The 26751-nt window shown below is 43.3% G+C and overlaps 2 protein-coding genes across 3 annotated transcripts in view; one reads left to right on the top strand and one right to left on the bottom strand.

Annotated features, from left to right (window-relative positions):
- Positions 1 to 255: 255 nt before the first annotated feature.
- Positions 256 to 20870, top strand: cwf19l1 (CWF19 like cell cycle control factor 1). The gene is made up of 14 exons (XM_061914370.1): positions 256 to 545; positions 912 to 996; positions 6264 to 6348; positions 6423 to 6524; positions 16998 to 17212; positions 17284 to 17399; positions 17464 to 17548; positions 19493 to 19648; positions 19710 to 19839; positions 19905 to 19984; positions 20049 to 20258; positions 20325 to 20444; positions 20509 to 20606; positions 20677 to 20870. The coding sequence occupies exons 1-14, from the start codon at positions 523 to 525 to the stop codon at positions 20819 to 20821; spliced, it is 1650 nt and encodes a 549-aa protein (XP_061770354.1). The 5' UTR covers positions 256 to 522; the 3' UTR covers positions 20822 to 20870.
- LOC133561124 (CD9 antigen-like) overlaps positions 20804 to 26751 on the bottom strand; it is a 25685-nt gene continuing 19737 nt past the window's right edge. For both annotated transcript variants that reach the window (XM_061914373.1, XM_061914374.1), the window contains exons 3-7: positions 25243 to 25340; positions 24980 to 25156; positions 24811 to 24900; positions 21245 to 21328; positions 20804 to 21177 (exon numbers count right to left, since the gene is read on the bottom strand). In XM_061914373.1, the coding sequence (XP_061770357.1) occupies positions 21112 to 21177; positions 21245 to 21328; positions 24811 to 24900; positions 24980 to 25156; positions 25243 to 25340 (515 nt within the window). In that variant the 3' untranslated portion in view covers positions 20804 to 21111. The remainder of the gene's footprint in view (positions 21178 to 21244; positions 21329 to 24810; positions 24901 to 24979; positions 25157 to 25242; positions 25341 to 26751) is intronic.

The raw sequence follows: 26751 nt of genomic DNA, 5'->3' as shown, positions 1-26751 counted from the left end.
AGACAAGTGCCAGGATGCAGGACGGCGGGCTGACTGAGGGCTAGTCGGTTGCCAGACAACCAACAAAAACCTCCACTAGTGCGGGCGTCGTAGTCAAATGAAATGCATGTTCACTTTAAAACCACAGTCACTGTATAACACGAAGACCTCTGCGATATTATACACGTATTCTAGTATGAAATAAATAGCTCGATAACAGTCAAGTACGTATATTATTATTTTGGGAGGGGGTATTACCTTTGGCAACCACGTTGTCCGCCTGAAAATATTTCCCCTCGCAAATTCGAATTCGTCTTTAATTTACGCAAGACAAACGTGTTGATTTGTATTACCAATGTAAATAATATGGATTGTTTTAGAAATATAATAAGAAAACAACGCAAAACCCACTCGAGCAACGGGAATTACTTATACAAGAATGGTTCCGCTTTTGTTTGTGGCGGAACTTGAGACGGACGGAACATTCAAGTTCCACAACGCCAGCAGAGAAGCAGACAATTGTTGGCTTAAAACTGTCAACAAATGGAAGAAAGTCCGCTAAGAGTGTAAGTTAAACCACCAATCTACTTTAAGTCAAGTTGTTCTTATGTTGTGACACAACTTACAACAACGTTGAACATTATCTTTTGTCCACTACTTTTGACAAGATCTGCACGTTCAATGTGTTTGTCCAATGACATTTTTAATGTTCAATGTGTTTGTCCAATGACATTTTTAATGTTCAATGTGTTTGTCCAATGACATTTAACGTTCAATGTGTTTGTCCAATGACATTTAACGTTCAATGTGTTTGTCCAATGGCATTTAACGTTCAATGTGTTTGTCCAATGACATTTAACGTTCAATGTGTTTGTCCAATTACATTTTGGTTGTCTGTAAGTTCCTGACCTGAAAGTGTTTTGATTTTGCAGCTTGGTATGTGGAGACGTGCACGGCAGGATGGGTGCTGTGTTCAGCAGAGTGCAGACAATCCAGAAGAAGACAGGACAGTTTGATGTGAGTCTTTTTTTTTAGCATACACATCACTGCTGCAAGAAAGCACAGGGCAGCACAGTGGTTTAGTGGTTACTGCAGGGGTCTCAGACTCAATGTACCTGGGGACCACTGGATGCAGAGTCTGAGTGAGGCTGAGCCGCAAGAAAATATTTCTTCAAAAAAACTTTGCATACTCCTCAGCATGTGTAGTTGTATAAGAAGTAGGAGTGGGCAACGATTAAAAATATTAATCAATGTTAATCGCACTTTTCTCCGATTAATCACGATTAACTGCATTGTATACGCAAAACCTAATAATGAATTCAAAAGTAGTGTGTAGTGCACTTTTATTGGAATATTCTCCCATACGAACAAAAGCGCCAAAACATTTGTTGTGCAATCAGTACTTGTTAAACAGGAGCAGTTAAATAGCATATTTTATGAAAATCAACTCAAAAAATGTAAATAAAAACATTCAAGCTTTTTATCACTGCCAGGGTATTTAAGGTATGCTCTTTGTCATGGAAAATAAATATAATCTACATACAAATCCCTGAGCCACAATCATAACATCCGAACAGCCAATTTCTGAGGTAACAGCAGAAACATTTTCTTTTATCGGAGAGAAAGAAATGAAAGGGTGAAACACAAAACATTTCACCCCTGCGATTTCCTTTACAGAAGACTAGAATGTAAAGTCCATGTTAATAATGGAGTTCCTTCAGAGAATCTCACTCAACTTGGTGCAGTTTGTTCATTCTTAGAACTTGCCGGCTATTCATTTTAAATGTATTGCCCTATGAGTTAAAGTGCCATAACATTTACTGTGCAAACACACTTTTAACACTGTATAACTTCAGTGAAGTGCCCCGCGCATATTTCAGCATAATGCTTCTCCTATGTTGTCATGATAGACAGAGCATGTGAGAATGCAGCTCCCACTTGTCATCAATATAATGCACTGTCACTCCCAGCTAATTATGATGAACCATCCATGTCCAGTAGTCCCCACTGAGAGCAACTTGGAAACTTGACACTTTTACACTCCTCTCATTTTCATACAACTCCTCTATTCTTCCTGCCATCTGCCTCTTGATGGCGGCTCATACCTGATGTCACTTGTTGATGGCGGCTCATACCTGATGTCACTTCTTGATGGCGGCTCATACCTGATGTCACTTGTTGATGGTGGCTCATACCTGATGTCACTTGTTGATGGTGGCTCATACCTGATGTCACTTGTTGATGGCGGCTCATACCTGATGTCACTTGTTGATGGTGGCTCATACCTGATGTCACTTGTTGATGGCGGCTCATACCTGATGTCACTTCTTGATGGCGGCTCATACCTGATGTCACTTGTTGATGGTGGCTCATACCTGATGTCACTTGTTGATGGCGGCTCATACCTGATGTCACTTGTTGATGGCGGCTCATACCCGATGTCACTTGTTGATGGCGGCTCATACCCGATGTCACTTGTTGATGGCGGCTCATACCCGATGTCACTTGTTGATGGCGGCTCTTACCTGATGTCACTTGTTGTTGGCGGCTCATACCTGATGTCACTTGTTGATGGCGGCTCATACCCGATGTCACTTGTTGATGGCGGCTCATACCCGATGTCACTTGTTGATGGCGGCTCATACCCGATGTCACTTGTTGATGGCGGCTCATACCTGATGTCACTTGTTGTTGGCGGCTCATACCCGATGTCACTTGTTGATGGCGGCTCATACCCGATGTCACTTGTTGATGGCGGCTCATACCCGATGTCACTTGTTGATGGCGGCTCATACCAGATGTCACTTGTTGATGGCGGCTCATACCCGATGTCACTTGTTGATGGCGGCTCATACCCGATGTCACTTGTTGATGGCGGCTCATACCCGATGTCACTTGTTGATGGCGGCTCATACCCGATGTCACTTGTTGATGGCGGCTCATACCCGATGTCACTTGTTGATGGCGGCTCATACCCGATGTCACTTGTTGATGGCGGCTCATACCCGATGTCACTTGTTGATGGCGGCTCATACCCGATGTCACTTGTTGATGGCGGCTCATACCCGATGTCACTTGTTGTTGGCGGCTCATACCCGATGTCACTTGTTGATGGCGGCTCATACCCGATGTCACTTGTTGTTGGCGGCTCATACCCGATGTCACTTGTTGATGGCGGCTCATACCTGATGTCACTTGTTGATTGCGGCTCATACCCGATGTCACTTGTTGATGGCGGCTCATACCCGATGTCACTTGTTGATGGCGGCTCATACCCGATGTCACTTGTTGATGGCGGCTCATACCCGATGTCACTTGTTGTTGGCGGCTCATACCCGATGTCACTTGTTGATGGCGGCTCATACCTGATGTCACTTGTTGATGGCGGCTCATACCTGATGTCACTTGTTGATGGCGGCTCATACCCGATGTCACTTGTTGATGGCGGCTCATACCCGATGTCACTTGTTGATGGCGGCTCATACCCGATGTCACTTGTTGATGGCGGCTCATACCCGATGTCACTTGTTGATGGCGGCTCATACCCGATGTCACTTGTTGATGGCGGCTCATACCCGATGTCACTTGTTGATGGCGGCTCATACCCGATGTCACTTGTTGATGGCGGCTCATACCCGATGTCACTTGTTGATGGCGGCTCATACCTGATGTCACTTGTTGTTGGCGGCTCATACCCGATGTCACTTGTTGATGGCGGCTCATACCCGATGTCACTTGTTGTTGGCGGCTCATACCCGATGTCACTTGTTGGCGGCTCATACCCGATGTCACTTGTTGATGGCGGCTCATACCCGATGTCACTTGTTGATGGCGGCTCATACCCGATGTCACTTGTTGTTGGCGGCTCATACCCGATGTCACTTGTTGATGGCGGCTCATACCCGATGTCACTTGATGATGGCGGCTCATACCCGATGTCACTTGTTGTTGGCGGCTCATACCCGATGTCACTTGTTGATGGCGGCTCATACCCGATGTCACTTGTTGATGGCGGCTCATACCCGATGTCACTTGTTGATGGCGGCTCATACCCGATGTCACTTGTTGATGGCGGCTCATACCCGATGTCACTTGTTGATGGCGGCTCATACCTGATGTCACTTGTTGATGGCGGCTCATACCTGATGTCACTTGTTGATGGCGGCTCATACCTGATGTCACTTGTTGATGGCGGCTCATACCTGATGTCACTTGTTGATGGCGGTTCATTCCTGATGTCACTTGTTGATGGCGGCTCATACGTGATGTCACTTGTTGATGGAGGCTCATACCCGATGTCACTTGTTGATGGCGGCTCATACCTGATGTCACTTGTTGATGGCGGCTCATACGTGATGTCACTTGTTGATGGCGGCTCATACCCGATGTCACTTGTTGATGGCGGCTCATACCTGATGTCACTTGTTGATGGCGGCTCATACCTGATGTCACTTGTTGATGGCGGCTCATACCTGATGTCACTTGTTGATGGCGGCTCATACCTGATGTCACTTGTTGATGGCGGCTCATACCTGATGTGACTTGTTGATGGCGGCTCATACCTGATGTGACTTGTTGATGGCGGCTCATACGTGATGTCACTTGTTGATGGCGGCTCATACGTGATGTCACTTGCTGTGATTAGCACAATGTTTCTCAGGCCGGCGTCTTCCACAACACTAATGGGCCTACAGTCTGGAACTATCCACTTCGCTATAACATTTGTTAGCTTCTCTTGCTCTCCATTATCTCTATTTCCCCCCCACGCTGTATTCAACGTAGTCTGCCAAAGCTTGGCTCCACTTTCTGCTTTATTGAATAGTTTGCTCGCATCAACAGTGTGCTTCGCGTGAAAGTGATATTTTAGACTAGAAGTACTCATGTGATAAGAAAATTCAGCTTGGCAGTGGCTACAAACCACTTTGCTTCTGTCAAATCCGCCGCCTGGAAGTATTTTATAATAAAAATGACCCTGTAAAAGTTCTGTTGAGTTACCCTTCTTCTCCATACTTGTTTTGTTTTCTTCCGCGTTCTCCTTCCTTTTCCGCAGGAACCAGCAATAGGCGTTAACAAAATAAAAGCATCTAAATAACATACGCAAATGCGCGATAAAATAATTGTCAGCGTTAATAGATTGATGAGTTAACTCTAAATTAACGCATTGACTTGTCCAGCCCCAATAATTATGTTTCAAATTGTATTCCTTGTGCAGCGCAACTTTCTCTGTGCAAATAAGACACGTCGGGCTGCCCCTGTGCTCAACGAAGAAATAATGCATCTCCCACTTTCCCTGGAATTGTCTTTACACATCACTAACCCTTCTCTTCACTGCAGGCTTTGAAAAATACATATTTGGAGTTGTGGAATATATTTGTATTTATCCAACGCACGGAGAATAATGTTATTTCCGCAATGTGTGTTGTTCCGCTTTTCCTGCCTACAGCAACACGGCGGTCGGATAATAGCCGGCTGGGAACGTACCGGGATAGCGAGCTCAAAAAAGTGAGGGCTCCCGGAAAGTTATCCGGCGTCATATAGAAATATAAGTAGTGTTCATCATGTGAGGCAATGCAAATTAAACAATAAAAAAACAAATAACGGTTTGAATTGGTCCAGGTCATCGGGGACTGTTATTACTGACGGACAGGTGTCGCAGTGTGAATGTCAGAAAACCCTCGTCTCCATGGCAACGTCTCTGTTTCTTTCACTCATTTGCCGCTTTTCCACTAATGCAGGGGTAGGCAACCCAGAACGTTGAAAGAGCCATTTTGGACCCAAATAACACAACGCTGTCAAGTGCCATTTATATAAAAGTTGTGGGCCGCACTAAACATTAAACTTTCATATTAAGGTGAGGGCCGCAAAATAACGTCTCGCGGGCCGTGTGTTTGAGACCCCTGGGTTAGTGCAGGTGCCTCACAATACGAAGGTCCTGAGTAGGGATGGGCGATATGGCCTTTTTTTAATACCTCGATATTTTTAGGCCATATTGCGATACACGATATGTAGCTCGATATTTTGCCTTAGCCTTGAATGAGCACTTGATAATCACAGCAGTATGATGATTCTGTGTGTCTACATTAAAACATTCTTGTTCATACTGCATTAATATATGCTGGCCATAGTGTGTGAATGTTGTCTGTCTGTGTTGGACCTGCGATGAAGTGGCGAATTGTCCAGGGTGTACCCCGCCTCTAGCCCGAATGCAGCTGAGATAGGCTCCAGCACCCCCCGCCACCCAAAAAGGGACAAGAAAGCAAGTTGACCTTTAAACTTTCCCAAAGCTGCTGCTGTGTGTGGGAGAATTCTTCGGGTCGACACCAGAAGCGGAGGAAGAGTGGCAGCAGTACAAAAGTGGAGCAAAGAAAGGTGCAAACAACACTTGAACTTTTTTTTAAATTAAAAAAAAAAAAAGCATAATTCACACTCTCTCGCTTCCCCAGCTCCCATCCACACGTACATCCTGGGCGCAGGAAGCCAGGAAACGGTGAAGAAGTTCCCCAGCGCAGACGGCTGTGAGCTGGCTGACAACATCACATATTTGGGTAAGAAACCTGGTTACACCTTTCAGGTTTTAGACTTAGATTTATTGTCATTCAAATTTATAACCTTACAGTACAAATAAGAACAACATTTCGTTGCAATAGCTCATGGTAGTGAAGGATAAAAAATCAATAAGGTGCAGATATAAGTAAATAGATTACTGTACGGATAAATATATTACACTTTTGCATATGCATCCATGTTTTTGAATGTATGTTATATTGTCTCTATATTCCAGCGAGATAATCCATTTTTGGGGGGAATTGAGGGGATTATTATGATGCGTTCAACAGTCTTCTGCAGGTTATATTCCTTTTGAGAATGTGTTTACTTAATTACAAAATAAACACATTAGCTTTCACACCGCACTGTCAATACATTCATTATTCTGCCCTTGCTACTGGTTTCCAGCGTGTGCAGATGGACTGATAGTTAACAGCATGAAGAAACCGAAGCTAAGTTGTGTTGATGACTGGTGTTCCTTCTTTTGAATTATATTTCTTCTTCAGTTTTATTTCATTTTAGATCTTCCTTTTATTTAGGTTTGTAAAACCAAAAATATAAACATTACAACAATATAATGTCCATTGTGTATTTTACTTAAATACATGAATAAAATAGAAGGTTTAGTGTTAATACACACAGCAAACATTGCACGCATGTGGCTCAACACAATTAAACCCAAGGTGTAGCTTTATCACCCTCTGCTGGTCAAATTCAGCGCTAGATGTATTTAACCAGTTTTTATTGCCCAAGTTAAAACAGGCAAACACAACACACCCACAAATACAACAGACATTAAAGTCAGCAATTTCAATACATTCATACTTTGTTGTTAGAAGTCAGATTTTAGCGATTTATTTTGATTTTATTTCAGGGGTTTTTTCTACTCACCCACTGCTGCTTCATTGAGACACACATGCTTCGCTGTTGCCCCCTGCTGGGTGGTGGGAGTACTGCATATATTAGCAACCTTGCATAGAATGGTTTCCATCCATCCATTTTCTACCGCTTATTCCTTTTGAGGTTGCGGGGGGCACTGGAGCCTATCTCAGCTACAATCAGGCAGAAGGCGGGGTACACCCTGGACAAGTCGCCACCTCATCGCAGGGCCAACACAGATAGACAGACAACATTCCAACTCACATTCACACACTAGGGACCATTTAGTGTTGCCAATCAGGTGCATGTCTTTGGAGGTGGGAGGGGCCTATCCCCAGGTGCATGTCTTTGGAGGTGGGAGGGGCCTATCCCCAGGTGCATGTCTTTGGAGGTGGGAGGGGCTTATCCTCAAGTGCATGTTTTTGGAAGTGGGAGGAAGCCGGAGTACCCGGAGGGAACCCACGCATTCATGGGGAGAACATGCAAACTCCACACAGGACTACTCAGGACCTTCGTATTGTGAGGCAGACGCACCAACCCCTCTTCCACCGTGCTGCCGGTTTCCATCCATCCATCCATCCATCCATCCATCCATTTTCTACCGCTTGTCCCTTTTTAGGGGTCGCTGGAGCCTATTTCAGCTGCATTCGGGTGGTTGGTGGGGTACACCCTTGACAAGTCACCACCTTATCGCAGGGCTAGAATGGTTTCATTAAGCCTATTTTAGTGATGTTCGGCGGGCCAAAATTAAAAGCTTTGACAGGCCGCCGGGTGAATGAGCTTGGTTTCTGGACGACAACGCTGTACACTTTCTATATTGCTCGTAAAAGTAAATTCTCAGGGCATTCCATCGATCGCAACTGGACTGTGGGGTTTGTCTAACAAGACCTTTCGCCTCTCATCAGTATATGTTCATAGACTTAGATCGGTCCGCTCTCGTCTTTAGCTACTGATCGATGGTGGAGGGTGTGTCAGGCAATTAGCCAGGCATAAAAAAGAATAGACCTAAAAATTAGCGATCATCAATCTTCACCAAGACGTCACTTTCGTCACTTGATTGACATTCACGGCACCCGAGGGTCTTGTGAAATGACACTGGCTGCTGCGAGCTCATTATTAAGAAAAAATGACCGACAGGAAGGCGAGAAACACTTTTTATTTCAACAGGCTTTCGTGCCTTACCTGCCGTCAAATCTATAAAGACTGCACAGTTCCTACCTTCACAATAAAAGCGCTGCTTCATCCTGCCTGTGCTAATAAAATAAGAGTCTCAGAAAGCTGGCGTGCACAAGCTAGAAAGCTACGAACTTCACCGCCGATGTATTTCTCGTAATGTGTATAAAAAGAAGTATGGAAGCTGGACAAATAAGATGCAGAAAAACCAACCACTCTCATGTGGTACTGGACACAAAGGAGGACTTTTTTTCTACTCCATTTGAACATGTGGACATTATCAGCACCACTGTTTGATTCCATTTAAAGCAGGTCATTCTACATTTAAGTACAGTCAAAAAGGAACGTATGCATTATGCAGTCTGATGGCTGTCAGTATGAAGGACAAATTGACAGCAACATGATATCAGGGCTTGGAAGTGGTTGGTTCGGACTCAGACCTCTTTTGTGACCTCCCTGAGATCTTTACACAAAAGTTCATCGGGGCAATATACCTCATCAAAGGTCTGCAAGAATGGCTCCACCTCAGACACCTAAAAGATGTCAGAGATTTATGCAGATGTTGACCTTCTAATTGGTACTAATGTTCCTGAAGTATTGAAGCGTGAGGAGTAGGAAGTGGTTCACGCTGTTAATGGAGGCCGGTATGTTGTAAAGACCATCTTGGGTTGGACAGTTAATGGTCCTCTCAAAGGAGATTGCCACATTAGTGAACATTGTTTGTGGCCAGATGTAACTGTAAATTGTACACCTGTGGCGAGACCTGATGAGCTTTGGGAGAAGCAGCTCAAAGTGGACTTCCCTGAAACTGCACAGGATGAAATAGCTGGAATCTGGAGGGAGGAAAGGCTCTTTATGGAGCGAGTCTCAGAAACATCAAAATTAGGCTAATTCCACAACTGTATATATTGGTATCGGTTGATATCGGAATTGGTAATTAAGAGTTGGACAATATCGGATATTGGCAAAAAAGCCATTATTGGACATTTCTAATTTCAAGGGTGTGCCTTTTAAACCCAGACATTGTTCTAAGCGACTGATGAGAGGTGTGTGATCCACTGCGTCGAATGCAGCAGTTAAATCTAAAATAATTAAAATGGCAGGATCGCTGGAATCAGTGGATATTAAAAGGTCCTTAAAGACCCTGAAAAATGCAGATTAGGTGCTATGAAAGGCTTTAAAACCGGACTGAAAAACATTAAGAATAGCGTGCAAATCAAGATAAGACTGTACTTGTAGAACCAAATCTCTCTAAAATTTTAAAAGGAAGCTTCAAAATGGGTCTCAAATTTGATAAAAAAAACGAATTCTCTAAATTTAGCTTCTTTAGCAGAGGTTCCACAACAGCTTGCTTAAAATAATTCTGGACAATCCCTGAAGCAAGACTGCTGTTAATTATTCCTCGGACATGAGAGGCAATGACCTCCCAGACGTCTTTGAGCAGATGAGGTGGCATCAAGTCTGTGGAACATGCTGCAGGTTTGAGCTGTGATACCATTTTGTTGAGTGAGGACAAAAGTGGAAGGTGAATGGACAGGTGGAAAGAAAGAAGGGTCCAAAAATGGGAGAGAAATGTTTGCCCTAATTGTCTTAACCTTATCAATAAAATAGTCGAGAAAAAAAAAATAGTCGAGAAATTTACCACAGACCTCTGGCAAAGCTTCCAAGCATGTGGATTGGGGAACATTTAAAATAAAATTAGTTGTTTTAAATAAAACACATGGGTTGTTAAAATTACTTGTAAATGCTTGTTTTTTTCTACCCTTGAGTCTTTAATGATGGCATAGGAAACATGAAGCTTGTCCTTCTTCCATTTAACGTTACCAATGATTGTCACACACATTCTACATGTGGCGAAATTATTCTCTGCATTTGACCCATCACCCTTGATCACCCTGCTCTGCCTGTCTGCACTGACGCCTGGCCTCTCTTGTGACCTCATTTAACCATGGCTCACCTTTAGCCTTGGGGCGCTTGGATTTAAAAGGAGCAACGGAATCAAAAACTTGACAACAACAAGTTTGAAAGCGGGACATCAAATCAGGGCAGAGTACAATGCAGAGGAGAACTCAGTAGCAGTAGATGTTTTAATTACGCGTCACAGGTTCAAACAACACGGGCATATGGTCAAAAAAGGTAGCATCTCGTATTTCAACGTTAAGTTTGTCGATATTGTGTGCCATTACAAGATGTAGCGTGTGGCCCTGTTCTTGTGTGGGACCAACAACATGTTGCACAAAATCAAATTAGTCCAAAATATGTAAACATTCTGTAGAGAGCGACTTCAGAAGACAGCAGACATGAACGTTGAGGTCTCCAACAATTAAAAGTTTATCATATTTCGGTACTATACAGGAGAAAAAATCAGAAAAGTTATTTATAAAGTGTGTGTTATAATTAGCAGGACCTTAGATCACAGCACAGAGTAGCGGGCTGGAGTGAGAGTTCTTTATATCATGTATCAATGTTGTCTGTTTATCTGTGTTGGCCCTGTGATGAGGTGGCGACTTGTCCAGGGTGCAGCTGAGATAGGCTCCAACACCCCCCGTGACCCCGTGAGGCAGTGGTCCCCAACCTTTTTGTAACTGCGGACCGGTCAACGCTTGACAGTTTTACCACGGACTGAGGGGTCATGATGGGCGACGGGGGGCGTTGATTGTTATCAAATGATAATAAACGTGAATCCACTGTCTACTCAGCCCATTGCATACATAAAAAATCACGTGGAAAAATATATAAATGACAAGAACCAGCAGATCCACACAACTTTGTTTATGAATGTTATTTTTTAATAGCTTAAATAAAATTGCCCGTTTGAAGCGTCAGATAAGCCTCCTGCATGTTTGTGTGCCCCAGACTGTCAAGGTCTCCTCCTCTCCTCTCCCTCATCTACCTCTGTTGGCGACCACTGATTTTGGTTGCTATGGTAACCTTTACATGCCTTCAAAATAAGATGCAGATACAACATTAAAAAAGAATATAAAGTGCATGAGAAGTTTAACTCACCATAACGTTAAATCAATGGGAGCCCTAAGCTTGTTTCCCTACGACGAGACGGTCCTAACTGGGGGTAATGGGAGACAAAGACACCCCAAGTGTGTCGCTTATGTCCAGTCTGCTTCGTTGTCGGATGTAGCAAATGACAACAGGGTTTTTTAGTGCTGTGGTGGCGATCTCGGGGTATTCTGCCATGACTTTAATCAAGAACATTGTTGTCTCAAACACACTTTTAGGGCTGCCGTCATTTGCGATCTCCAGCAGTTGTACAGACATGCTGGATTCACCTTGTTTGTCAACAAATGGTTCAAGGATCTATTCCTTGGCAGTTCGTGGGTCCTTAGAAGTTGGGAAATAGCGCTCAAAGTCTTTCAAAAGCACAGACAGGTGATCGTGCACCAGCTTGGTGAATGAAGTCGCAGGCTCAGTCTCACACAAAATCCCCGCTAATGTTTGACAGACAGCAGCTTTATTTTGTCTATTCTTAACATGTACAAGACACATAAGAACTGAAATTACATTTTCGGATCAGTCCCGCTAAGAGCAGACATACGTTACAGGGGGGACAAAACAGGACCGCCAACGGATCAGCCACTTACAGCGCTCCTTAAAAAGGTGAGAAAAAGGTGACATTGGGAGAGGGTAGGAGAGTAAAAAAAAAAAAAATATCAGTCTAAGGCTAGACCCTCAGGAGGGGTCCAGACTAAGTCCAAGGAAAAAAAACACACATAGCATGGCACACATAATCATGGTACATGTAATTACACCAACTTGCAACAAGTGGGGGGGGGGTTTATAAAGTGCTACTCTGCCATCCACGACCCCAGAGGAATTAAGCAGTGGGGAAGGCGTTGATTTGGGGAGGGGCGTGTGCGTGCATGCATGCCCAATTAACTTGGGTGAGATGTTGAAATGTTTTTGTGGACTGGGGCCGATCTGAAGTTCGACACCAGGTGTTGTTGAAAAAAAGGAAGGTCAAAAGCGTCCATCTTTGAGGAGTCCTCGGGGGAGTTCTTCAGAACAGCCTGTTCCTTATTGCATCAAGGTCATTCGAGGGAGTCAAATCATAGATTAAAATTTTGTTTTTCTACGAGAAGACTAAACAATGACTTGCCTTCTCTGTGTGTCCGTGCTGGATTCTCAAATTCCAATTGAGTGCCGGTCGCCGCATATCATGCAGAGCGGGCTTGTTCACCTGTTGCTATAAATCCATATTTCAAGTATGGCTCCTGGTATTGTCTATTAAAAGCTTTCTTTTTGTTGGAAGTCATAGGCTGTTCTTCTCTCTCTTCGCTGTGCCTTTTCCTCTTCGCAAAGAAACTTTCCAATTACGGTTGTTTTTTACTCATTTTGCGAGCTGGGTTAAATTTTGGCGCTCAAGTAAAATCAAATCAACTTTATTTATAGAGCACATTTAAAATGTACCACAGGGGTAGCCAAAGTGCTGTACAATGGGCAGGTTAAAAGATAATACCAGAACCAGGCAAACACAACATAACACAAAAAGAACACGATAAAAAGTAAATAAATAAAAGATAAAAACATAAAAACAGGTTGACAGCAGGTGTATAATGGGGAGCCATTGCAGGATGGATATCACTCAGTGTTAAAAGCCATGGAATAAACGTCTGTTTTAAGAGAGATTTAAGGAGGCTTGTCTAACACTCAGAGGTAGGTGGTTCCAGAGCTTGGGAGCAGCAGCGGCGAAAGATCTGTCACCTCTAAGCTTCAGCCTTGTGTCAGGGACCCTCAGTAGCAGCTGATCACATGATCTTAGGGATCGGGTGGGGCAGTAAGGCTGAAGGAGGTCGGAGAGATATAGATAGATATAACCGGTAAAATCCGGTAATTTTTCAAAATAAACAAAGACTTAAAAATAAAGATCATTTGGGCTCAGATAATAAATAAAACGGAAATAACTAATTATATCTTGTGCGGCCCGTTACCAATCGATCCACGGTCCGGGCTGGGGGGACCACTGCCGTAAGGGACAAGCGGTAGGAAATGGATGGATGGATGGATGGATATCGATATCCAGCTAAACTATATCGAGTCAAAAGCCAAAAAATCTATTTGTGGCGGCAGTAATTCTTTTGTGGCGGGCCGCCACAAATAAATGAATGTGTGGGAAACCAATACAGTCTTTTACAATATTATTCACATGTGAATAATATAAATACATTCTACATTTAAGTGCAGTCAAAAAGGAACGTATGCATTATGCAGTCTGATGGCTGTCAGTATGAAGGACAAGTTGACAGCAACATGATATCAGGGCTTGGAAGTGGTTGGATCGGACTCAGACCTCTTTTGTGACCTCCCTGAGATCTTTACACAAAAGAGCATTCCTGTTCATCTGGGCAAATACCTCCATCAAAGATCTGCAAAAATGGCACCACCTCAGACACCTAAAAGATGTCAGAGATTTATGCAGATGTTGACCTTCTAATTGGTACTAATGTTCCTGAAGTATTGAAGCGTGAGGAGTAGGAAGTGGTTCACGCTGTTAATGGAGGCCGGTATGTTGTAAAGACCATCTTGGGTTGGACAGTTAATGGTCCTCTCAAAGGAGATTGCCACATTAGTGAACATTGTTTGTGGCCAGATGTAACTGTAAATTGTACACCTGTGGCGAGACCTGATGAGCTTTGGGAGAAGCAGCTCAAAGTGGACTTCCCTGAAACTGCACAGGATGAAATAGCTGGAATCTGGAGGGAGGAAAGGCTCTTTATGGAGCGAGTCTCAGAAACATCAAAATTAGGCTAATTCCACAACTGTATATATTGGTATCGGTTGATATCGGAATTGGTAATTAAGAGTTGGACAATATCGGATATTGGCAAAAAAGCCATTATTGGACATTTCTAATTTCAAGGGTGTGCCTTTTAAACCCAGACATTGTTCTAAGCGACTGATGAGAGGTGTGTGATCCACTGCGTCGAATGCAGCAGTTAAATCCAAAATAATTAAAATGGCAGGATCGCTGGAATCAGTGGATATTAAAAGGTCCTTAAAGACCCTGAAAATGCAGATTAGGTGCTATGAAAGGCTTTAAAACCGGACTGAAAAACATTAAGAATGGCGTGCAAATCAAGATAAGACTGTACTTGTAGAACCAAATCTCTCTAAAATTTTAAAAGGAAGCTTCGAAATGGGTCTCAAATTTGATAAAAAAACGAATGATCCAAATTTAGCTTCTTTAGCAGAGGTTCCACAACAGCTTGCTTAAAATAATGTTGGACAGTCCCTGAAGCAAGACTGCTGTTATTTATTCCTTGGACATGAGAGGCAATAACCTCCAAGACGTCTTTGAGCAGACGAGGTGGCATCAAGTCTGTGGAACATGCTGCAGGTTTGAGCTGTGATACCATTTTTTTGAGTGAGGACAAAGGTGGAAGGTGAATGGACAGGTGGAAAGAAAGAAGGGTCCAAAAATCAGTTGTTTTACATAAAACACGTGGGTTGTTAAAATTACTTATAATTATGTCAGAAAAATGCTTGTTTTTTTCTACCCTCTAGTCTTTAATGATGGCATAGGAAACATAAGGAATGATTTTGGGTCTTTATCGTCCAGCCCGAGTTTGGAGGATTATAGACGTGACTTGATTAGAGTTCAGAACCTCAGGAATAAACCTAAGTGGCTTGAAGCTCAGCTGGGAGCCCACGAGCCAACCATAAAGTCAGCACTGGATACTGGAAATAAACTGTTTGATAAAACCATTGGCCAAGAGGAGATCATGCAAAGACTGTCCCAGTTTCTTGACTACTGGAAAGAACTCAAAGACTTAGCAAGACTTAGCAAGGGGTCAGAGGCTGGATGAATCATTGGACTACCAGCAGTTTGTGGCAAACGTTGGAGAAGAAACATGGATTACTGCAAGAGTTGTAAACTGCTTAACTCTCAGCTGTGCTTTTTACTTTTATGAATTCTATGATTCTTTCACACACATTTTATGGCTTAACTACATGGTCCCAGGCACACCAGTCATCAGGCAAGACCATTGAGTGTCTTTGTAACCGCGCCTTGAAAGTCCTAGACAAGAAAAGTATACAATATCATCATTGCCAAATTTTAACCAAATACAATATTTTAAGTTTTACCAATTTTATTTTGTTACATACAGTCAAAGTGGTTTTTAAATGCTTCAATAACTCTGCTCTGCAAGGCACTTACCGGACTGCAAAGTGGTAGCAGATCTACCACCCGAGCAACGTCAAAAGGCAACTGTTGCGTTCCATTCCGTAGAACATCTTTTGCCCAGACTGCCTTTTTTAATAAAAGGACCACAACTATGGAACTCTTTTCCTGACACTTTGAAATGTATACCTGCTCTTGTCACTATCAAAAAACAAACAAAATGGTGGCTGGTTGAGCAACAATCGTGTTCTCATTTTTAGTTTTGACAAATTTGTACTAATTGGTTCTTATCTAGTTTACACTTTGTCTGTGTTATTATTGCCTTTTATCTAGGTTGCACTTTGTCTGTATTCTTACTATCATCATTATTATGGACTCCTCTTTGCCTCATTCTTTTTATTTTCCTATTTTAATGATGTTAGATCTGTGCTGTTGGGGACAAGTGTTGTAAGTGAGCTTTGGCTACAAACACTATGATGCATTCTTTGGATAACTGTTTCAGATGTTTATGTTTTTTTGTATCTGTCCCCTATTTCAAATAAACCTTTTATATAGAAACAAATGGAATTATTAAGGATTAAAAGGAAGACCAGCTATTTGGACAGACCAAACACAAACGTCTGAATTCTGCAGGAAGGGGATGAGCTGGGAGTATGCAGTACATGGACATAGACTTTTTTTCTGAGATACTTTTGGAATCATTCAGAATATAAATTGGACTCCAGCAGTATCGCCTCTTTTTATAATAAGTATTTATTGCATGGTGTCTGTCAAGCGCATTTGTAAGTATTAATCAGGGGCCATTAATGTCGGGGCCACACTTGCAATTTCTGAGTCGTGCGTGTATGTGATTGGCCACCTGAGCACTGTACTGATTGTTTGCGGGTCGCACTGTAAGCGTGGGCTTTTTATGATAGTGAGGGCGTACACCTGCAGTGTGGTAGAGTGGATAATGTTGGCAGGGTGAGCTTGGGACAGAATCTTTCTGTGGACCGTCTTCTACGTCAAAGTATTTTCCAACATTTTTGGCATATTACTCAATTCTGTCATCTTTATTAGTTAAAATAGGTGCCTGTTTATATTTCGTATGAAACACCACATCACCACCCTCTTCTCAGTTTGTTGGAGGAACTTTTGGATCTATACTTCGCAATAATTAGGTTAAATTTGTTATTTTGCACAAAAAAATAATTATTGAAAAATGTATTTCCCATGAATTTGTTTGACTTTTTGTAATGGGAGACTTAATGAGTTCTTCTAAACCTGCCTCTACGTGCGCCCGCAGGTCGGCGTGGCGTGTTCACTGGTGTGTCGGGCCTGCAAATCGCCTACGTGAGTGGTCAGGAGGCCCAGCAGGAGCCGGCGCCCGCCCACTGCTTCACGCCCAAAGACCTAACGGCCCTGGTGGCCCCGCTGACCGGCAGCTCCAAGTTCCGAGGCGTGGACATTCTGCTGACGTCTCAGTGGCCCAAGGGGGCGTGGCGCTTTGCTAACCAACCGGTAAGGATCGGAAAGCGCAGAACTTACAGAAGCCGACTGAGGATGTGTCCGTATTGATGCTCCCGTGACAGGAAGTGGACACGAAGTCTTGTGGGAGCGCCGCCATCGCCAACCTGGCGGACAAAGTCAAGCCGAGATACCACTTTGCTGCACTAGAGGGCGCTCACTATGAGAGACTACCTTACAGGTGAGGCGAAGCAAAAGTTGATTAAAATTGAGCAGGAGCAGCATCAGAATTTCCACCCCTCCAGGAATCACGTGGTTCTGCAGGAGAACGCTCAGCATGTCACTCGCTTCATCGCCTTGGCAACCGTCAACAACCCCGCCAAGAAGAAGGTGCAAAGATGCATTTGGTGTTAAAGTTGTGCTCATAAGTTTACATCCCCAGGGAGAATTGATGATTTCTTGGCCATTTAGAGAAAATGAATGAGAACACAAAAACCTTTCTTCCACTCATGCTTAATGGTTGGGTGAAGCTATTTACTGGCAAACAACTATGTTTACTCTTTTCAAATCTAAATGACAAAAGAAAGTACCCAAATGACCCTGATCAAAAGTTTACATACCCCAGTTGTTAATACTGTGTTTTGCCCCCTTTAACATCAATGACAGCTTGAAGTCTTTTGTGGTAGTTGTGGACAAGGTTCTTTTATTTTCTCAGATGGCAAAACTGCCCATTCTTCTTGGCAAAAAGCCTCCAGTTCCTGTAAGTTCTTGGGTTGTCTTGCATGAACTGCTCGTTTGAGATCTCCCTAGAGTGGCTCTATGATATTGAGGTCATGAGATCGAGATGGCCACTCCAGAACCTTCACTTTGTTCTGCTGTAGCCAAGGACGGGTCGACTTGGCCTTGTGTTTTGGATCATTGTTATGTTGGAATGTCCAAAAACGTCCCATGCGCAGCTTCTGGGCTGATGAGTACACATTTTTCTCCAGTATTTTATGATAACATTCTGCATTTTTCCTGCCATCAACTTTGGGCAACTTTTCTGTGCCTTTGTAGCTCACACATCCCCAAAAACATCAGTGATCCACCTTCGTGTTTCACAGTAGGTATGGTGGTCCTCTTCAAAGGTAATGTTTATAGTTATGGCCAAAAAGTTAAGTTAAAGTACCAATGATTGTCAAACACACATTAGGTGTGGTGAAATTTCTCCTCCGCATTCAACCCATCACCCTTGTTCACCCCCGGGGGGTGAGGGGAGCAGTGAGCAGCAGCAGTGCTGCGCCAGGGAATCGTTTTTAGTGATTTAACCCCCAACTCCAAGCCTTGATGCTAAGTGCTAAGCAGGGAGGTATTAGGTCCCATTTTTATAGTCTTTGGTTTGACTCGGCTGGGGTTTGAACTCACGACCTACCCATCTCAGGGCGGACACTCTAACCACTAGGCCACTGGGTAGGTTGTTGGTGTCATCACTCCAAATCACTTTGTTCCAGAAGTTTTGAGGCTTGTCTCTGTGTTGTTTGGCGTAATGTAAGCAGGATACTTTGTGACATTTGCTCAGAAATGGCTTTCTTCTGGCGACTCGACCATGCAGCCCATTTTTCTTCAAGTGCCTCCTTATTGTGTGTCTTAAAACAGCCACACCACAATTTTTAAGAGAGTGCTGTATTTCAGCTAAAGTTATTTGTGGATTTTTCTTTGCATCTCGAACAATTTTCCTGGCAGTTGTGGATGAAATCTTTGCTAGTCTACCTGACCCTGCTTTGGTTTCAACAGAATCCCTCATTTTGCACTTCTTAATCAGTGTTTGAACAATGCTGATTGGCATCCTCAATTCCTTGGAAATCTTTTTATGCAGTTCAATTACCTTTTCTCGCAGATCTTTTGACAATTATTTTGCCTTACTCATGACTCAGAATCCAGAAACATCTGTGCAGCACTGGATGAAAGATGCAATAGTCTGTCAGAAGCCCAGACACTCACTGACCTTTTATACACACCCATTAATTACAAACAAACATGTCACAGGTGAGGATCGGAACGTTGATTAACCATTCAAACCTGTTTGTGTCAACTTTTGTGCATGTTATCAGGTCAAAGTCACTGGGTTATGTAAACTTTTGATCGGGGTCATTTGGGTACTTTCTTTTGTCATTTTGATTTAAAAGGAGTGAATACAGTTTGCCAATAAATTGCTTCAGACAAACATTAAGCATGAGTGGAAGAAAGGTTTCTGTGTTATCATTCATATTTTCTGAAGAATGGCCAAGAAATCCTAAATTCTCCCAGGGTATGTCAACTTATGAGCACAACTATGTATCCTGTTGTGCTCGTTAGTACCTGTACGCCTTCAACATCCTTCCCATGAAGACCATGGACCACACTGAGCTGGTCAAACAGCCTCAGGACGTGACGGAAAACCCTTATAGGCGTGTGGCCAAGGACAAGAAGGAGACGTTAACAAGCAGCCTGGGCGTGGCGGCGGCGGAGGAGGTGCGAGCGTGGTCATTGCGTGAGTGTGCGGCAGACCACCCAGCTTCTGATGTATGTGCAGGAGCCCAGCACGCAGTTCTTCTTCGACCTCAGCAGCGGGCAGAACCGCGGTGGCCGGGGACGCGGCCGGAAGAGGCCGGACTGGGACGGAGGACGCGGCGGATCGGGACCCAAACAACCTCGCAGGCACCGTAAGGCGACCTCCATTTGGTGGACAGCATCACAGCGGGTATTTGATTGAAATGTTCCTGTCTAGCTCTTCCGCCTGGAACGTGCTGGTTCTGCCTGGCCAGCCCTCAGGTGGAGAAACACCTGGTGGTCAGCATCGGAACACACGTGAGTAAAACACTTCCAGAACCTTCTCGGCGGCTCGCCGTCCATCACGTGACCTCCGTCTCAGTGCTACTTAGCGCTGGCCAAAGGTGGGCTGACCTCAGGTCACGTGCTGGTCCTGCCCATCGGCCACTACCAGTCCGTGGTGGACTTGGCCTCGGAGGTCCTGGCAGAGATGGACAAGTACAAGGCGGCCCTCAGGAGCTTCTACAAAAGCAGAGGCGAGCGCTGCGTGCTCTTTGAGAGGAACTACAGGAGCCAGCACCTGCAGCTTCAGGTACGAGCCGCGCTCTTGGAAAAATACGCAGCGGTGCGGAACTTTGATTGTTGTTGGCGCGGTCAGGTGGTCCCAGTCCCCCTGGACCGCTGCGCCACTGAGGACATCAAGGAGGCCTTCATGGTCCAGGCTCAGGAGCAGCAGATGGAGCTGATGGAGATTCCACAACACAGCGACCTCAAACAGGTAACACACACACACACACCGCCATGTGGAACGTCCTTCAACGTCATACCGCCAACGTGCATAGATCGCTCCACCCGGGACGCCGTACTTTTACGTAGAGCTGGATTCGGGCGAGAAGCTTTTCTACCGCATCCAGAAACATTTCCCGCTGCAGTTTGGGAGGTGAGGAGCGCACTTGTGACATTTTGAACTTGACGCCACCCTACAGAACATCAGTCATCTTTAATTTCAGGGAGGTTCTGGCCAGCGAGGCGCTGCTGAACATCCCCACCAGGGCCGACTGGAAGGAGTGCAAGCAAAGTCGCGAGGAAGAGGAAGCGGCGTGTGCGCAGCTAAGAGACCAATTCCAACCGTACGACTTTGCTCTTGAGGACTGATCTTTATTTTGAAATGTTCATTTTGTAAATATTAAAAAAAACAAAATAAGTCTTTGATTTATTAAGCATTTTACAAACAAGTTTTAAAAGAAGACTAAACATCAACGTTAGCGACATAAAACGGGCTAAATATTAGCATCTTTGACGTCATTAGCGCTCAAAACTAAAAAAGTTCAAAAGCTCAGGCGCCACACACTCACACGCCCAAGATGGCCGTCCTGCGTGCACCTGAGCGTCGCCAAGTTAAAAAAAAAACTGTTACTAAAGGTGAAGGCGAGTAAGCTTGAGGTTTAAACGAAGTCTCTGGACCTCTTGATGGCGCAGCACAGCATCATGCTGAAGATCATGCCGAAGATCTGGAAACATTTCATTGTAAAATCTAATTATGAAAATACCATTCTTCTGTTAGCTCCTCCCACTCACCATGATGACACCGATACCGATGCCCACGCCGCCAATGATGTGCAGCTTGTTGTTGAACACCTCGTCGATGGCCGCAGGGCAGCTCTAAATCCACAGACAGACATCAGCAATGTTCGACATACTCATGACAACATTAAGTAGGTGACAGTAATCTCGGAAGCACTTTTCTTCCACAACTAAGTATTGTAGTGCAAAGTAATAGTGCTAAGTGTATATATGCAATACTACTAAACTGCAACAGTGCTAAGTGTATATATGCAATACTACTAAACTGCAACAGTGCTAAGTGTATATATGCAATACTACTAAACTGCAACAGTGCTAAGTGTATATATGCAATACTACTAAACTGCAACAGTGCTAAGTGTATATATGCAATACTACTAAACTGCAACAGTGCTAAGTGTATATATGCAATACTACTAAACTGCAACAGTGCTAAGTGTATATATGCAATACTACTAAACTGCAACAGTGGTAAGTGTATATATGCAATACTACTAAACTGCAACAGTGCTAAGTGTATATATGCAATACTACTAAACTGCAACAGTGCTAAGTGTATATATGCAATACTACTAAACTGCAACAGTGCTAAGTGTATATATGCAATACTACTAAACTGCAACAGTGCTAAGTGTATATATGCAATACTACTAAACTGCAACAGTGCTAAGTGTATATATGCAATACTACTAAACTGCAACAGTGCTAAGTGTATATATGCAATACTACTAAACTGCAACAATGCTACTGTAAATGTACATGCAGAAGTGCTAAATGTATTTGCAATACTAAATGTGTATTTGTGATCAATCAATCAATGTTTATTTATTATAGCCCCAAATCACAAATGTCTCAAAGGACTGCACAAATCATTACGACTACAACATCCTCGGAAGAACCCACAAAAGGGCAAGGAAAACTCACACCCAGTGGGTAGGGAGAATTCACATCCAGTGGGACGCCAGTGACAATGCTGACTATGAGAAACCTTGGAGAGGACCTCAGATGTGGGCAACCCCCCCCCCCCCCCCCCCCCCCCCCTCTAGGGGACCGAAAGCAATGGATGTCGAGCGGGTCCAACATGATACTGTGAAAGTTCAATCCATAGTGGCTCCAACACAGCCGCGAGATGATACTGCTGAACTGCAATAGTCCAAACAATAGTGCTAACTTTAGCACTATTACATTGTATATACAGGTGCTAAATTTGCAATACTACTTACAGTACAACATGTCATTGCAATCCTACTAAATTGCAACAGTACATGCAATAGTGCTAAATGTTATTGCAATACTACTAATTTGCATAGTGCTAATGTATATGCAATAGTGCTAATTTGCAATACTATTAAATGTTTTTGCAATATTCTTCAATTGCAACAGTGCTAAATGTAAATGCAATAGGGCTAAATTGCAATGGTGCTAGAGTACCTGCAATAGTGATGAATTTTATTTCAATACTACTAATTTGCATAGTGCTAATGTATATGCAATAGTGCTCAAGTACATGCAATACTAGGAAACTGCAATACTGTTTGTATACACAAAAGTGGTAAATGTTATTGCAATACTACCAATTTGCATAGTTCTATTGTGTATGCAATACTACTAAATGTTATTGCAACATTAAATCGCAACAGTGCTAAAGTACATGCAATAGTGCTAAATGGTATAGCAATACTACTAAATGTTGCAATATTTTTAAATTGCAACAGTGTGAAATGTAAATGCAATAGTGCTAGAGTACATGCAATAGTGCTAAATTGAATACAACTAAATGTTATTGCAATATTCTTAAATTGCAACAGTGGTAAATGTAAATGCAATAGTGCTAGAGTACATGCAATAGTGCTGAATGTTATTGCAATACTACTGATTTGCATAGTGCTAATGTATATGCGATAGTGCTAAATTGCAATACTACTAAATGTTATTGCAATATTCTTAAATTGCAACAGTGCTAAATGTAAATGCAATACTACTAATTTGCATAGTGCTAATGTATATACTATAGTGCTAACGTATACGCAGAAGTGCCAGGGTGGAGGACAGAGTAAAACAACTTGCACTGAGCCTAGTCTATAAAATCCGCTACACCTCCTTGATACCGAAGTACATGTCAAATTACTTCCTTAACGTAAATGACCGCCATAACCACAACACCAGGGGGAGCTCCACAAACCACGTTAAACTCAGATTCCGATCTAACAAAGGTCTTAACTCATTCTCTTTCTATGCCACATCAATGTGGAATGCACTCCCAACAGGTATAAAAGTAAGTGCATCTCCATCATCCTTCAAAACCGCTCTAAAACAACACCTCCAGGCAACTTCAACACTTTACTAATACCCTCCTCCATTCACATCCCATCACCCCAGATTATAAACAACTCAAATGTATTTCTAATGTATATACTTGTTCTTATGCTATGTGAACTCGCTATGTTCTCTGCTGGCTGTACATATCCTACTAAATAAGACCTACACTGTTTCAATGTCCACATTTCTCTGTTGATGCAATTGTTGATGACTGAAGTTCTGATATCAACCAAAGCTCCTCATCCCACCCCCCGGATTGTAAATAATGTAAATAATTCAATGTACATACTATGATGATTAACTTGTGTGATGACTGTATTATGTTGATAGTATATATTTGTACCATGAATTGATTAACGTGGACCCCGACTTAAACAAGTTGAAAAACTTCTTCGGGTGTTACCATTTAGTGGTCAATTGTACGGAATATGTACTGAACTGTGCAATCTACTAATAAAAGTATCAATCAATCAACCAGCTATAAGCAATAGTGCAAAATTTGCGATACTATATTGCAATAGTGCTAAATGTTATTGCAATACTACTAAATGTTATTGCGATCTTCTTAAATTGCCACAGTGCTTAATGTAAATGCATAGTGCTAAATTGCAATAGTACTAACTGTTATTGCAATATTCCCAAATTGCCACAGTGCTAAATTGTAATACTCACGTATTTGCAGAAGTGCTAAATGTATATGCAGTAGTGTGAAATTGCAATACTACTAAATTGCCACAGTGCTAAATGTCATTGCAGTAGTAATAATGGATATGCAGAAATGCTATATGTACAGTATATGAAATAGTGCTAAATGTATTTGCAATATTGCTAAATGTATATGCAATACTGCAATAATGCAAAAGAGCTACATTTGCAGAACCACTGGATTGCGATAATGCTAAATGTTATTGCAATACTACTACCATAGTATTTGCAATACTTCTATGTGTATTTGTCATAGTGCTAAAATATATTTGTCAAAGTGCTAAATGTTGTTGGCATACTGCTAAATGTGTTTGAAATACTACCAAACTGCAATAGTGCTAACTTGTTGCAATACATGAAATGGGAGCGCATTGTTGATTATTTCAGCAATCTTTACCCAAACATGTTTTTCTTTAAAAGTATTTCATCAATGCAATATTAACGTATTGAAAATGATGTTTTTAAAGAAGTTGAATTGGGAGGGGAAAATAAAACCCTGATGTAGTTTTATGAGAATGGAGGTCAGCTGTGGTTACCGTGGTGATCAGGGCCTCCAGGCCTTCCTTCTTGGGGCAGATGTCCTTCGCAGCGTCGATGACGGTGCCCGTGGGTCCGCAGCAGTTGAGCTGGTGACAGAATGAATATTCGCCAACGTTCACGCGTCGCGTCATTGAAAAGAGTCAAAAAAAGGGGGCGTGGTCTCACTCCGAAGTGGATGAGGCGTAGAGTCTCCTTGAGCGCTTCCTGCCTGGTGTCCTTGTAGTTGGTGTAGGTCTGCTTGTAGAACTCGGTCACGTCGTCCACCACGCGCTCCTTGTTAGACAGACCCCAGATGCCCGCCGCCACCTCCACGGCGAAGATGAGGAGCAGGAAGAGGAAGAACTACAAAACCAAAAAAAAAAAAAAGATTGGAGCTCAAAGTTTGTCAGAACTAATCACATGACAAAAAAAAAAAAGGGTAAACTCACCAATCCCAGCATGCACGGCGACTCTTTGATGGCGCCGCAGCACCCCAGGAAGCCCACCACCATCATCAGCGCGCCCGCCGCGATCAGGATGTAGACGCCTAACAGCACAAGTTTCAGTTTTAAAATTAGGCATCCACAAGGACCTCAGCGCAGAGGTCACGACCCCTCCCGCCAAAGGAGGCCTGACGGACAAAGACGCATTCCCGCTGAGGAACAAGGACGCCTCTGTTTGTGGCGGGCGGTGGCGTCGCCAGGCTGTGATCTCAAACAACTGCACGCCAGTGACATCGCCTCACGTCTCATTACAAGTGGCGCCACTCTTCAAACTGGAATCTTGCTGACTTTTTCTCCACGACTTTGGTCTCTGGTAGGCGTGGTCATCGGAGGGTTGTTGTTCAAGTTCAGGTAGCAATGATTGTCACACACACACACTCTAGGTGTGCTGAAATTATTCTCTGCATTTGACCCATCACCCTTGATCACCCCCTGGGAGGTGAGGGGAGCAGTGAGCAGCAGCGGTGACCGCGCCCAGGAATCATTTTTGAAGATTTAACCCCCAATTCCAAGCCTTGATGCGGAGTGCCAAGCAGGGAGGTAATGGCTCCCATTTTTATAGTCTTTGGTATGACTCGGCCGGGGTTTGAACTCACAACCTACCCATCTCAGGGCAGATAGCACCACGCATCTTAACCATAGGGCCAAGTCCCATCATTGGACCGAGGGCTGCCAAAAAATCCCCGTTGGGGCCGTAGCAGTACTCAGTTGTAATACACTTTTCCACCACTTGTGGCAGTAATGACAATATCAAAGAAGAAGTCCAGAACTAAAGTCTCAGAAGTTTCTTAAGCACAAAAATTATGAGTAAATTGGTGAAACAATGTTTAAGTTTGCACTTTAATTTCTTTATTTTAGCACAACATAATTAAGTTTATTTTTGGTCAGTTATTTCTGAGTCCATTTTTATTCAGTATATTTGGTTAATACTTTTTTTTCCCCTGATCAGCCTGACCAGAGCCGAAGGTTTGTGTTAAATAATCTTAGTGATTAACACATGCTTTCATATCATTTGACATGGTTGTAAACTGTAAAGTAGAAATTTCCCGCGGAAATTTTGATGGGGCTGCTATCTGTGCCCAGGACCTCTGGCCGGGGGTCGCCGGAAGCTGCCGTGCTTTGAAGATGGCGTCGAGTGTCCGATCCCGTGAGTTTTAGTGAAGTGAATTATATTTATATAGCGCTTTTCTCTAGAGACTCAAAGCGCTTTTACACAGTGAAATCCAATATCTAAGTAACATTTAAAGCAGTGTGGGTGGCACTGCAAGCCGGTGGGTAAAGTGTCTTGCCCAAGGACACAATGGCAGCAAAAAGGATGGCAGAAGCGAGGATCAAACCTGGAACCCTCAAGTTGCTGGCACAGCCACTCAACCAGCCAAGCTATATAGTGGTACCTCTACAAAAATAGCCCAGTATGTTAGCATGCATACATTAAAATGCTAACTTTTAGCATGT

This window comes from Nerophis ophidion, linkage group LG10 (genome assembly GCF_033978795.1).
Source record: "Nerophis ophidion isolate RoL-2023_Sa linkage group LG10, RoL_Noph_v1.0, whole genome shotgun sequence".
Taxonomy (NCBI): domain Eukaryota; kingdom Metazoa; phylum Chordata; class Actinopteri; order Syngnathiformes; family Syngnathidae; genus Nerophis; species Nerophis ophidion.
Note: the sequence above shows the minus strand (reverse complement) of the source record. Positions and strands in the feature narration are given on the sequence as shown.

Bases quoted from the DNA above. Each gene is read 5' to 3' on its own strand.
- cwf19l1 (XM_061914370.1), top strand. From the start codon at position 523: ATGGAAGAAAGTCCGCTAAGAGT. The intron at 17,549-19,492 runs GTGCAAAGATGC...TGTGCTCGTTAG, and splicing joins ACAACCCCGCCAAGAAGAAG to TACCTGTACGCCTTCAACAT. The intron at 20,607-20,676 runs GTGAGGAGCGCA...CTTTAATTTCAG, and splicing joins TTCCCGCTGCAGTTTGGGAG to GGAGGTTCTGGCCAGCGAGG.